Source organism: Perca flavescens, chromosome 14 (assembly GCF_004354835.1).
Source record: "Perca flavescens isolate YP-PL-M2 chromosome 14, PFLA_1.0, whole genome shotgun sequence".
Taxonomy (NCBI): Eukaryota; Metazoa; Chordata; class Actinopteri; order Perciformes; family Percidae; genus Perca; species Perca flavescens.
Genome location: NC_041344.1, coordinates 15,109,855 through 15,121,888, shown reverse-complemented (window position 1 = coordinate 15,121,888; position 12,034 = coordinate 15,109,855). Strand labels below are relative to the sequence as shown.

At 38.1% G+C, this 12,034-nt stretch overlaps 1 protein-coding gene across 1 annotated transcript; it reads left to right on the top strand.

Moving 5' to 3' along the window:
• The first annotated feature begins 1,521 nt into the window (after positions 1-1,521).
• Positions 1,522-7,440, top strand: si:dkey-266f7.9 (1-phosphatidylinositol phosphodiesterase). The gene is made up of 5 exons (XM_028597618.1): positions 1,522-1,682; positions 4,613-4,702; positions 5,140-5,223; positions 5,970-6,540; positions 6,860-7,440. The coding sequence occupies exons 3-5, from the start codon at positions 5,153-5,155 to the stop codon at positions 7,241-7,243; spliced, it is 1,026 nt and encodes a 341-aa protein (XP_028453419.1). The 5' UTR covers positions 1,522-1,682; positions 4,613-4,702; positions 5,140-5,152; the 3' UTR covers positions 7,244-7,440.
• The last annotated feature ends 4,594 nt before the right edge of the window (positions 7,441-12,034 follow it).

Genomic DNA, 12,034 nt, shown 5'->3' with positions numbered 1-12,034 from the left:
CCTTGATTGCTAAGACATGTACAATGAAACTGGGAACCACATGGTCTTCATCATCACTTCTTAGCACAGCTTCTCTTGAAAAGGTGTTAACACTTTTTTATTGATTTCACACATTTCTCACATCCTTTTTCAAAACAGTTAACGCAGATCTCATAGAAAATGTAATTGTATAGATTATCTGTGTTAAACAAAAGAAAACATGTATTCAAAGCTGATAGAAATGACTTGCATTATTATGAATCTCTGATGCATCTTTGTGAAACTCCTTCGCACAACTCTTCAATCTGCAATCAGTCTTAGAGGTTAAAACCTAGTATATGGCTGTTGTGGTCCAGCCAGAAAGAATGATATTACAGTCTTTCTGCACTCTGCATTATTCTTTTTTGGTTCTTTGGTGAAGAAATAATGCAGTAAAAAAACAACAAACAATAAAATTAATAAAGAAAACTCATTTATTTAATGTCTCTTTTTTTCCATTCTTTATTTAAAGGTAATTCAACAGGGCATCTAAAAAAATGTGCAGGTTGAAAGTGCAGCAGGGTTTGTTTTCTCTAATAAAATCATCTGTGGAGAAAAAAATCCCAAAACAATCCATGCTGTGATATGCTTGCTTGCCTTTTTTTGGCACATTCTATTACATACATGTGAAGTGCAAACAAATGACAAATGCATATAGCACAAATTAAGGTTAAACTAGTTTATATTGATAGCTGTATTTTGTTATCTATTGTGTAACTTTTGATTGAAAGAATATATTAATTTGATGTGTCATTTGAAGGAAATATTTGCTTTTGACGCATGTTTTTAATGTTTTGTGAGTCATAGAGCATTAGTAGAGCAAACACAACATTTCATTTCAGTTTAGGCCTGTGTGTTAACTGTTTTGAAAATATAACTTCTGAACCTACAATGTGTTCAAGCAAATAAGAAAAACTGTAAACAAAGAGAATCGTTATTATTCTGTATTTTTGTGCTGCTGATAATAAAAACAATCAACTCTTTGTGTATAAAACCTAATGAATAACCCTGCACACTGAATCACGCAGTTACTTTAAAACAGAAATATTAAAACAACGTTGATACAGTAGACAATCAAAAATGATGCAGTAATGAAAGTGCACAAACATGGCTTTTGTGATATACGATACTATACTATGGTGAGCTGACTGATTTATTGTTGAACAGCTGACGATTTTCCACCAAACCTGCAGGACCGTCTCTCTCGTTTTTTCATGTTCTCTTGAAACTTCTTCTGGATGTCCTTACCACACTTAGTCCACTTTTTTCCAAATATCATAATTAATAATTTATACTTTATTAATCCTGCAAGGGAAAATTACAATGTTTTTCACTCTGTTATTACACACAGATGCTCAGTACCTATACATGCACTGATAGAGAGATGTCAGAGCGAGGGAGCTGCCCACAGAAAGGCACTCCAAGCAGTTGTGCTTTTGGTGCTTTGCTCAAGAGCACCTTGGCAGTGCCCAGGAGGTGACCTGTCCCTTCTCCAGCTACCAGTCCACCACCATACTATGGTCCATATGGGAACTTGAACCAGCGACCCTCTGGTTCCCAACCCAACTCCTTACTGTCTGAGCTACTGCCATCCCAGCCTCTCAGCCTCTCATCCTCATCATCCTTGGTAACACCTCTGTAGGCTATGACTGTGGCAGGACAAGGTAAGTGAATTCATACAGTACATCTAATAATCAAAGGTAATTTGAAGTGCTTTACTTAATGTTGAAAGCCTTTTGTAATTGAGACATACAAAAACCTAAAGCTAAAGTTTTGAAGATGTATTACTTTGGTACCATCTGGTGGTATTGGTAAAGAATTACACTGTGGCACGCTGCAATACATGACCGTCTCCTCCTCGGCTTCTTGTACACCAAGGCACCTTACCTTAAATATTTATGTTGTGTCAACTTCACTGGAGGCTTTAACAACAAACAATAATCAAAAGAATTAATGTCAAATCACTTAACAGTATTGTTAATACAGTTACTGATAACAGGATAGTGGATAGTGTTTCATTAGCTTTAAGCACACATAGAAACACATTTTTATGGCTCTGCGCCAGTGACAGATGTGACCTGTGACATTATGTTTTTATAAATTTGGCACAAACATCCACTTAGACTCAAGGATGAAATGATTAGAATTTGTTGGTCAAAGGTCAAGGTCACTGTGACCTCACAAAACACATTTTTGGCCTTAACTCCAGAATTAATAAGCTAATTATGGTATAATTACGCACAAATGTCTAACAGGATCGGATGATGTGATGACATTTGATATCCAAAAGGTCAAAGGTCAACTTTAATGTGACATCATAATGTTCTGCAAAAACTTTGCACTTTTCTGGCCATTATTCAATGTTATAACTCAGGAACAGAAGGGGACACATTTGGTCGCATACTGAATTGGTGACATCTGTCTTGAAAATGTGATTGTTTAGATCTTTTGTGCTGCCGGGTTAAACATGTGTGTGAAGTATCCATGTTTTGCCAAATAATACACTTAATACTTTTTATTAAATTCCTTCAAAGTCTTTACTACATATATTAAATGAGTCTGGACATACATGGATGTAAACTGCAATTTGACTAGCTGGCAGAGGCATACAACCGCAAGGCGGTATTTCTAGTTCCATTTGCTTTACTGTTTATTTTATAGAAATAAATGTGTGCATTGCTCTGGTAAAAGTAAATAAAAGCGTGATTCCTTTCCGGTGTTCACCTGGCCCAATTATTTAATAGAAACTGGAGGAAATTTCATTCTGGACACTCTGGATATACAATCTGTATTGACATACAGCTGACCAAATATTTAACTGGACAAGGACAAGTTTATCTCTGTAATATTTGGCTTCCCGCATAGTGATATGAGACAAAACAAGAAAAACATCTGCAGACTTTTCCATGTGCTATACACACACACACACACACACACACACACACCAGATACACTTTCCCTGACCCCTCCGAGCTCAGGACTTAACACTGCCTCAGTCTGTAGCCTCCGAGGGATGAATTATTCTGTTGGTTGCTCGTCCAAAAATATTAATTTCAAGCATATTTGTCATAATGATGTCACTCATACAGTAGAGGACCTCTGAGCTGTAATCATGTCGTAAAGTTATTGATGTGTGGACTCCAGGAATAAAAGTTGTTACTTCGGTAACAAGTAATGGGGATCCTAAATAAATAAATAAATATATATATAAATAGTGTGACAGCTGCTTCTTGCACCACGTGGTGAGGTAACTTTATTTTTGTCATCCATCAATCTGCTTATAAAAACTTATGATTTAATTGTTTAATACCATCATTGTAAGTTAATGAAATACTTTTCTTTAGAGTGCAACCAATGTTTGTTACAATAATACAATAACAACAATAATAATACAAATGCAGAAACCATTCAAAACCACAGACCACTGTCCCACAACTTAATGTTTTTTAATAGTTTTTGCAGTTGTATCTTCATGTTAGGTTATTAGATTAGGTTTTGTAAACACCTGGTTCAAGTCAAACAGTTCCAGATGCTTACCAGATATTAACATTAAACCTAATTTTATGCATAATGCCTTTTTGTGTTATATGTTTTTTTTTGCTTTTTTTATAACCAACCCAATTGAATATGTATGTGAACTTTGAGACTTACTAATATAACATAATTACAGAAAACTATATACTCCTCCTCCTTTGTTTGGTATTTTATATTCTTAGTGCTGAGTGTTTCTGTAATTCTGTCTGTCTTTCTTCATATAATTCAATTAAAACTATGGGCAATTGTAGTGAGCCAAACAAAAACTCAAATACTGCTACATTTCTTTTAGTAATTTATTCTTAACATAACCTTTTATATAAAAAAAGATTTGTGTAGACCTTACTATTCTCATATCTAAGTCAAAACTATACAAGGTCTCTTTTTTGAAATTCTTACTTTTGTATTGATACACAGCTTATCAATATGGGGCCTGTTTTTGGGCTGTCACTAACTGATAAGAAACACTGTGGGGAAACATACACCTAGTTGATGCACATAGACAAGCCCTTAATGATGTTTTAGCTAAAACGAATTATACGAGTTATGAAGTAATTCTGCTGACAAGATTCAAATTTGTATTTTAAATCATTTTAGCCTTTTACACTGAATCCATCCATCCATCTTCGTCCGCTTATCCGGTGTCGGGTCAGGGGGGAGCAGCTTCACCTCTCTGAATAGTTTTTTTATTTATTAAATAAGACTATGGCGATGTAAGGCAAACATCCTCAACGTGGTCTTAAAGAAACCTTTAACACTACATTCACTAATTCATAGGATTTAGTTTGATCCACTTCCTTGAAACTTTTTATGTGTTTCTGAACCACAATAAATGAGGGACGTGATCAGATGAATAGCCCTCACACACAAACACACCCCTCTACTCCCACCCCTGCTCTGTAACGTAGCGCTCAGCTGCTCCTATATGGTATTTCCCACAATAACATCCCAGGTTGACACACTGACTCTGTCATTTTGCCTCTGACCCCCTACACTCCTCTGTCTCTCTCTCTCTCGCTCTCTCTCTCTCTCTCCCTCTCCCCCCTCTTTCTGTCCCCAGACACCCGGACCGGACGGAGGACCAACAACTTCTGGTTTCAGGTATAAAACGTCCGGAGCAGACCAGAGCAGCACATCAAAACATCAGCAGGTTTGACCCAGCAGCCGTGGATGGTTTGGTTCACTTTTGGAATTAAAAAGGTTTAAGCCTGCCATTGAAATGGCCTGGAGGGGTTAGCTGAGGTCAACCTCAGCTCAGAACGGGATGGAATTGTTTACACTGTTTGGTTTATATATTGCCCGACAGTTTCATGAAGGGAAAGTGTTTTCCTTTTTTTTTTTTGTAATAGGCAGGAGCATGGAAGCCTGAGAGAATTAGAGCTGATGGGATGGTTTTATTTTCAACAGATATTAAACAAATATTGATTTATTAAAGTTCTAGCTCTTGTGCTGCCTGTCTGTCGTAAATGTACAGTATGTTTTGATTATTGATCTCATTGTTCTGTTGACCAGTTTAGTGATAGTTTATTAACTGTATACTATTATTATTATGCTGACCTCAGTTGTATTTTTCTTGCTGATCATCAGAACTGATCAATCAATGATGAGCGGCATCAGAGGAGGTCCAGTGAAAATGCAGAAGCTGTTAATTGAGCTGATGGTGCTAGTGGGGTGAGTAAACTGAAAATGTGTCAGATTAATAATTCTGACACACTAAATAGTATTGTATTCATTCACATAGATTTTAATACAATTCAATTCAATACAACTTTATTTATCTCAAAGGCAGTTTTACGCCACAGCTTATCACTCAAGTCAACAAATACACACACACAATGAATAGGAGAAATAAGAAAAACACTGTTAATTACAAAGCTAAAACAAGCAAAGGCTATAAGTGAGTACGCATTTATTTATTTGCATTCCTTTGTTATGTTTTATATTACATTTTATTTTTATTATCATTTATTTTTACTTGAGTAACAATTAAGAAATCCAACAGATAATTCAAACCATGCAACTGCTAAAATGTTTTTTTACACATAAATATAACAATTTTAATCACCAGTATTTTTTTGTAATTCAACTTTTTATTGTTTTTCCATGTGAGAAACCCACCACATTTAACAACATGTAACAGTACTAAACAAACACTATAGAGCAATCTGGGCAACAAAAATTCACAATTAAAACACATACACCTAAATAATCAATAAAATAGGAAGAAAAAAAATAATATGGCGGTGTTGGTTGAGATCGAATTAGGCTTGATAATAATAGTTTAATCAGCAATATTGACAGTTAAACACCCACATCATGAACAATAAGACCTTTGAGATTCTCTGAGAATAAGAAAAGTCTCCTGTGAAAACCTGAATTATTTACTACAAAGACTGTGCCTCTCTTTTATGTTTTAGAGTCATTGGTTTAAGTTCTGGTGCCGTTCAGAGACCTGACTATGATGACACACCTAACCCAGAGTTCCTCAACCCGTCCTGGATGGCCAGAATCCCCGATGATCAGCCGCTGTCTGAGGTCACCATGCCTGGGACGCACAACACCATGGCCCTGTACGGCGGTGTGTATGCTGAGTGCCAGACCTGGAGCTTGGCCTCCCAACTCCGAGCCGGCATCCGCTTCTTAGACATCCGTGTCCGGCACATCAAGGGGAACCTCACCATCCATCACGGGGTGTCCTATCAGCGGGCACACTTTGGCCACGTGCTGGAAGGTGTGGCTGACTTCCTTCGAGAGTATCCCAATGAGACAGTGCTGATGCGTTTGAAAGAGGAGTTCAGTGAGACGTATGACATATACGGTGCTGTTGTGGACTACATCCATCGCTACGCTCACTGGGACCTGCTGTGGCACAGCCGGCTTGTACCGACCATGAGAGAGGCCCGAGGGAAACTCATCATCCTGCAAGACTTTTCCGGGCCAGATTTGGGGATGCGCTATGGTTCCCTGGACATAGCTGATCACTGGAGGGTATGAAAATGTATTATTCCCAAAAAAATGTATTACATGTTCCCAATAAAAATCACCAAACAGGCACATCAAAACCAACTCTAGCCTACAACGAAGGGAGAAAAGAAAAAAAATATACAAGGTTGCTAGATTGTAACATGTTCTAATTGAGCCCAGACTAGTATGCTGAGGGGAATCAGTTGTCAAGCAGCGTAGATAAGGCCACAACTACAGCTTGGTTCGCGAATATGGTGGTCAAAGGGTTAGGATCAACCCCCTGGTATGGTAAGCAATTCATATTCATGTTTTTCAGTTATTAAACATTTGCTGTTCCTTGTAGGTACCCACACTACTGCATGTGGAGGAGAAATGGCAGAGTGTCTATAAACATCTGGAGGCAGCACCTGTAGGAAACAAGGCCCAGATTTTTCTCACCTACAGCAGTGGAGCGGGTGTGTTTGCGTACCCCAGAGCTGTCGCTCAGCGCATCAATGCACAACTGTACGGCTACCTGAGGGCTAAGACAGACCTGAACCAGCGCTTTGGAATCGTATGCATGGACTTCCCAGCTGCTCCTATTATTCAAATGATCATTGACTTCCAGCTGAAACATGTCGTAAAGACAAGACAGGCCTTTAACGCAGTACATAGCAAGGCAGGTTTGAAATTTACAACTTCTTCACTGAGAAAGAAGTTAATCAAACATGTTACTGTTAATGTCTAGGCCAAAATCAAGTATGAGGGAACAGTAGACCGGTCAATGACTATACAATCAATGAGGCATCACTATGGACACCAAATACTGCAGTTGTAGCTCGGATTCAATAGTTGTAACCTTACTACTTTACTGTATCAAACATGATCTAACCTTGAATAAATCTTCTCATTGTGTGTTATGTCATTCACCAACGATACTGGAAAAAAAACAAATGTCACATAAAAATAAAATAATAAAGTTTTGTTCAGGAATAAACTGCAGTGAATACTGCATTATAACTGCTGTTTTGACACATTTTGTGAATATACAATATCACCAGTCAGGTAACAGGGGATAAGTAAGCCAAAATAAGCTACCTTGGAAAAAGATGTCCAGTCTAACAGCTGATACAGATGTATTTGCAAAGATCACTGCCAGGTTTTGTGTCTCTATCAGGAGTAATGCTTATGCCAGTCACTAACATCCTGTTCTGGCTCATTTGGGTGTGAGGTGGTAACCTGACTCCGCCAGATGGATAGCTTCACATTTGCTCGGCATATCCATCTGGGAACTTTCCGTTGGAGAACTTTTGGGAAGGGGCGGAAATACTGGTTAGCTGATTGGATGAACCATCTGTTTATCACCTATGTTGGTGATAGACGGGCCAAATCAACCAATCAGATCCACGAAGAGTATGAAAATACAACCACAAGCCCGCCCCTGCTGCTGCAGGCAAAGCATAGCTCGTTAGCTCAGCATGCAAGCAACATGTCGGTAAAGGAGATTTGCCGTTTGTGTAACGAGAATTTAGGAATAAAAGGCACCATTTCAGGTTCCCGGACCATATTCCAAAAGAAGGATCCAAGAGAAAAAAAGCATTAGCGAGCGGCTAACAGAATTAGGGCTACCGCTGTCTGAAAATACTGGTTAGCTGATTGGATAAACCATCTGTCTATCACCACCTAACCCACCTCAAAACCAACGCTGATTGGCCCGGTCGTTTGGCTAACGGCTCCAAATTTTCTCTGCCTCAAGATGCCAGACTGATCTGCGAGTGGAAAACTGGAGCTCGCAAGATCAGGACGGTCTCACAAGGCTAGTGAGGTGGTGGCCTAGCCTAGAAATCTAGACGCACCCTAGTGGCAGCATGGGTCTGGCTTGTCAGGCTAGTGGTGGCCAGCAACAAGTGTGTCAACCTTTGAATCACAAACCCACTTTAACTGTCACACAACTTGAGACACATTCCTACTAATATTTCAACTTGGCTTTATTGTCTTTGCGTGGTTTACTGTTACCTTTAACCCTTGTGTGGTGTTCGGGTCTGTGGGACCCATTTTCAATGTTTGCTATTTATTATTTCTTCTAACTCAAACTCATTGGCCTTGGCTCATTTTCTGTGAAGAACATAAAAAATAACTTATTTTCAATGACTGCACATGGTACACACACCCCTACACATAACTATTACATATGAGGTGTTCGGGTCTATCGGACCCGAGAGTATTTAACCCTTGTATTATGTTAAGGGTCAATTTGACCCATTTTTGTTTTTGTGTTGCCCAAAGTATTGGTTAACCTATCTTTTTCTTCATGAAATCTTATGACATTTCCTCATTTAGGGTCATAAACTTGTCTGTTAAATCAGAACAGACTGATGTGTAGTGGAATGTCTGTTCAGAGTTTGTATACAAAGATGATGTTGCGGGTCATTTTGACCCAGAGACTTTGATGTGGGTAGGTAGTTGTTAAGATCCAAAATAAGTATCTCTCTTTGATGCCCTTTATTTTGATTGCATTTATTTGCAATTTGATTGTCTTTCAACACCCATTTAGAACCAGGTGTGTGTTTGTAAAGGAGGAGAAGCTTTCTCACGCTTGTCCTCTTTACTGTTGTAATGTCATCTCTTTGACACGCACACTACAAAATGAGCTCCAGAAGAAGAAGTTTTAGCACATATTTTTGATGCTAATTGTGATGTAGAGGAAGAGGTTTCAGAGTCAGAGGATCTTTCAGAGACCGAGGACAATGCTATTGTTGATCCGGATCTTTTGAGCAACAATGTCTCTGGAGTCATTTCATGTGATATCTCAGGTGTTCCACAACACCAGAGCTGGTTGACGTGAAAGAGACAAACTAGCTGCAATCAGAGATGTAAGGTATAAATGGGTCGAAATTGTACCTGTCTTGTACAATCCTGGTCCCCATGTCACTGTAGACGAAAGCTTTGTTCAATTCAGGGGGCGCTGTCCCTTGCCACTGCCAAGTATGTCATCAAAATATGGGCATCCTGTGATGCCAAATCCAGTTATGCATGGCATATGCAAGTGTAAAACAAGCACCTTGTGTGAAATGCAAGAGTTACATCTGCAGAGAGCACACAGTTACACTCTGCCCATCATGTGGAGAGTAATGCAAATGTGAAAAGAATATTTTGAGAAAAGTTCCATGAAAAAAAATGTTGTGATGAGGAAAAAATGTTGACTAAATAATTGCTAAATATAGTTTTGGAATTAAAAATGTATTGCATTTCTCCTTTCTAAATGTTCATATGATGTAAAATAAACTCCTTATTGGTATTACCTGATTCTTTGACTGTTTTGAGTGTATTTACACCGTACGGGTCATTTTGACCCGTAACATCATCAATGTTATTTGTTTTAACATAATACGAGGGTTAAATGTAGGTGCTATGAAACTATGTTGTCTTTCTGCACCTGCTATTCCCACACAAAGTTACAAAATTGTTACATTTTAAGCACTTTCACCTGTTCTGATTAAGTTCTAAGAAATAAGCACCAATAATGATCAAAAATCTTGTTTCTATTATTTTTTTTACCTTTTTTATAATTTAATTTCCTTATTTTCTCACAAAAAACGATAAAGATCATATGATCATAAATGTGATCTCACAGGGGTAAATGGCAAATATGAACCATAAATGATGTACCGGTATATATCATTGGTAATTGAACTAAAGTAAACATCTGTTAAGTATTTTTACATACATTGTTATGGCTGTATTGATTTAAAAGCCTAATAATGTGGTAGATCCGCCAGACCCATGAACATTGGCTGTGCAGCAAACATATGAACACCACACAAGGGTTGAAAAAACAATTTTTATTATTTTACTCAATACTTTTTAAAGGCCCACTCCGCAAGTTTTACACATGAAAAGAGAACTCCAGTGTCTGTCTGTTTATAGATCTTGGGGAGTAATACTGCGTATGCAGAAGGCAATCTGTTAATTTTTAAAAATGGGGATTCACCCACGACTAGTCTATATCCATGATGTTCCACTTCCGAGACCCTCCTCCACAGCGCTGTGAAGTAAGGTCTGGTAATGCGAGACTAACCCACGACAAGTCTCGCTTTGCCAGAAAACTAACTGATGTACAACAAACTGGCATGACCCCACTTAACACTTTATTCCATTTTGGGGGTAAAAATGAAAACACATCAATCATGCGCAAATGTTATCACTTATCATTGTTATTAATGTGTAGGCCTATCTCAGCACAAACAGTCTCTTTCAACCTGCGCCACAAGTCAACTGATTATAGTTGTGTTTAATTTCATTAGACCCATATTAGGACTCTGAAACAGCAACATCTGAATGTTATCAAAGTCTCTCAGTACATCAAAGTTTTGTAATCATATACCATTATGACCATTTTGTGTCGTCAAAGTAGGCCAACAAATTATGTGTGGGATAAAAAAAGTCAAACTCGGAGAAAATAAGCTTCATATGTTCTTCACTTCAGATCAGTAGACTTTTCCTGCAACTCACTTCATAACTTAACCGAGACTAAGATAACACTAAGTCACCCGAGAGAAAACCAGGATCAGCACTTTGCTACAAAACATTCAATGGACATATGGTCATAACAATAGTGCATAGGCTACCATAAGACAGAAATCGCAATTCTGGGTCTACACAGACATACCCTAATATGGGTCTAATGAAATTAAACACAACTATAATTAGTAGACTTATAGTTAACCTGTGTTAATCTAGACTAAAAGTCCAATATATGGATAGAAATCACAGAACAATTTCAGCAGTGTATAGTGCAGTACTATAGATGATGTGGTGGTTAATCAGTCAACTTTTTTGTCCATGACATCCAAGGTTCGAATCCCAGCGTTTTTTCGTTTTATTTTTTTTCCGTTCATACAGTATGTGTCGTATTTGTGTGGATAATGCTTAAACTGACATGTATTACACATAAACTGGTGATGTTTTCAGCGATATCCTTTATTTTTTTCTCCCTTGCAAACACTCTGTGAAAATGTGAACCTCTGGCCCTCGAGGGGCGGAGGCAGAGCAGAACGCTCTTCAAAAGTAGGCAGCTAAGACTAACATAGGCCTAACCAACTGCTCAGAAAACTACAGAAAATGATAAAATGTGTGATGCAATTGCACCCTGTGTATTTACTATCACACTGATGAGAGCTGATAATACAGCGTTTCCTGTCTGTGTAACTGCAAGTGCATCCCATTGTCTTATCAGTGCATTAATTGACCTTCGTGCTGCACCATCCAATCTATGCAATTTATTGACCAATGAATTTTAATATGTAAAATTTCAGAAAAGTATGGTTTGCAAGAGAAATAGGACGCCTTGTGACTGGTTTGTAGCTCAAACCACATTTTGCATGCAGATAGTTTCAGATAAGAGACCTTTATCATTATTTCCTCCTAGTTAAACAGAGAGTGTTGCACAACAGTTGGTGAAATGCTTTAGCTTGAAACAATATGTCTTAACATCCTGCCAAAACAGAAAAGGATGTTAAGAAGTGACTAACGCCGACTC

Bases quoted from the DNA above. Each gene is read 5' to 3' on its own strand.
- si:dkey-266f7.9 (XM_028597618.1), top strand. From the start codon at position 5,153: ATGATGAGCGGCATCAGAGGAGGTCCAGTGAAAATGCAGAAGCTGTTA. The intron at 5,224-5,969 runs GTGAGTAAACTG...TTTATGTTTTAG, and splicing joins GAGCTGATGGTGCTAGTGGG to AGTCATTGGTTTAAGTTCTG. The intron at 6,541-6,859 runs GTATGAAAATGT...TGTTCCTTGTAG, and splicing joins ACATAGCTGATCACTGGAGG to GTACCCACACTACTGCATGT.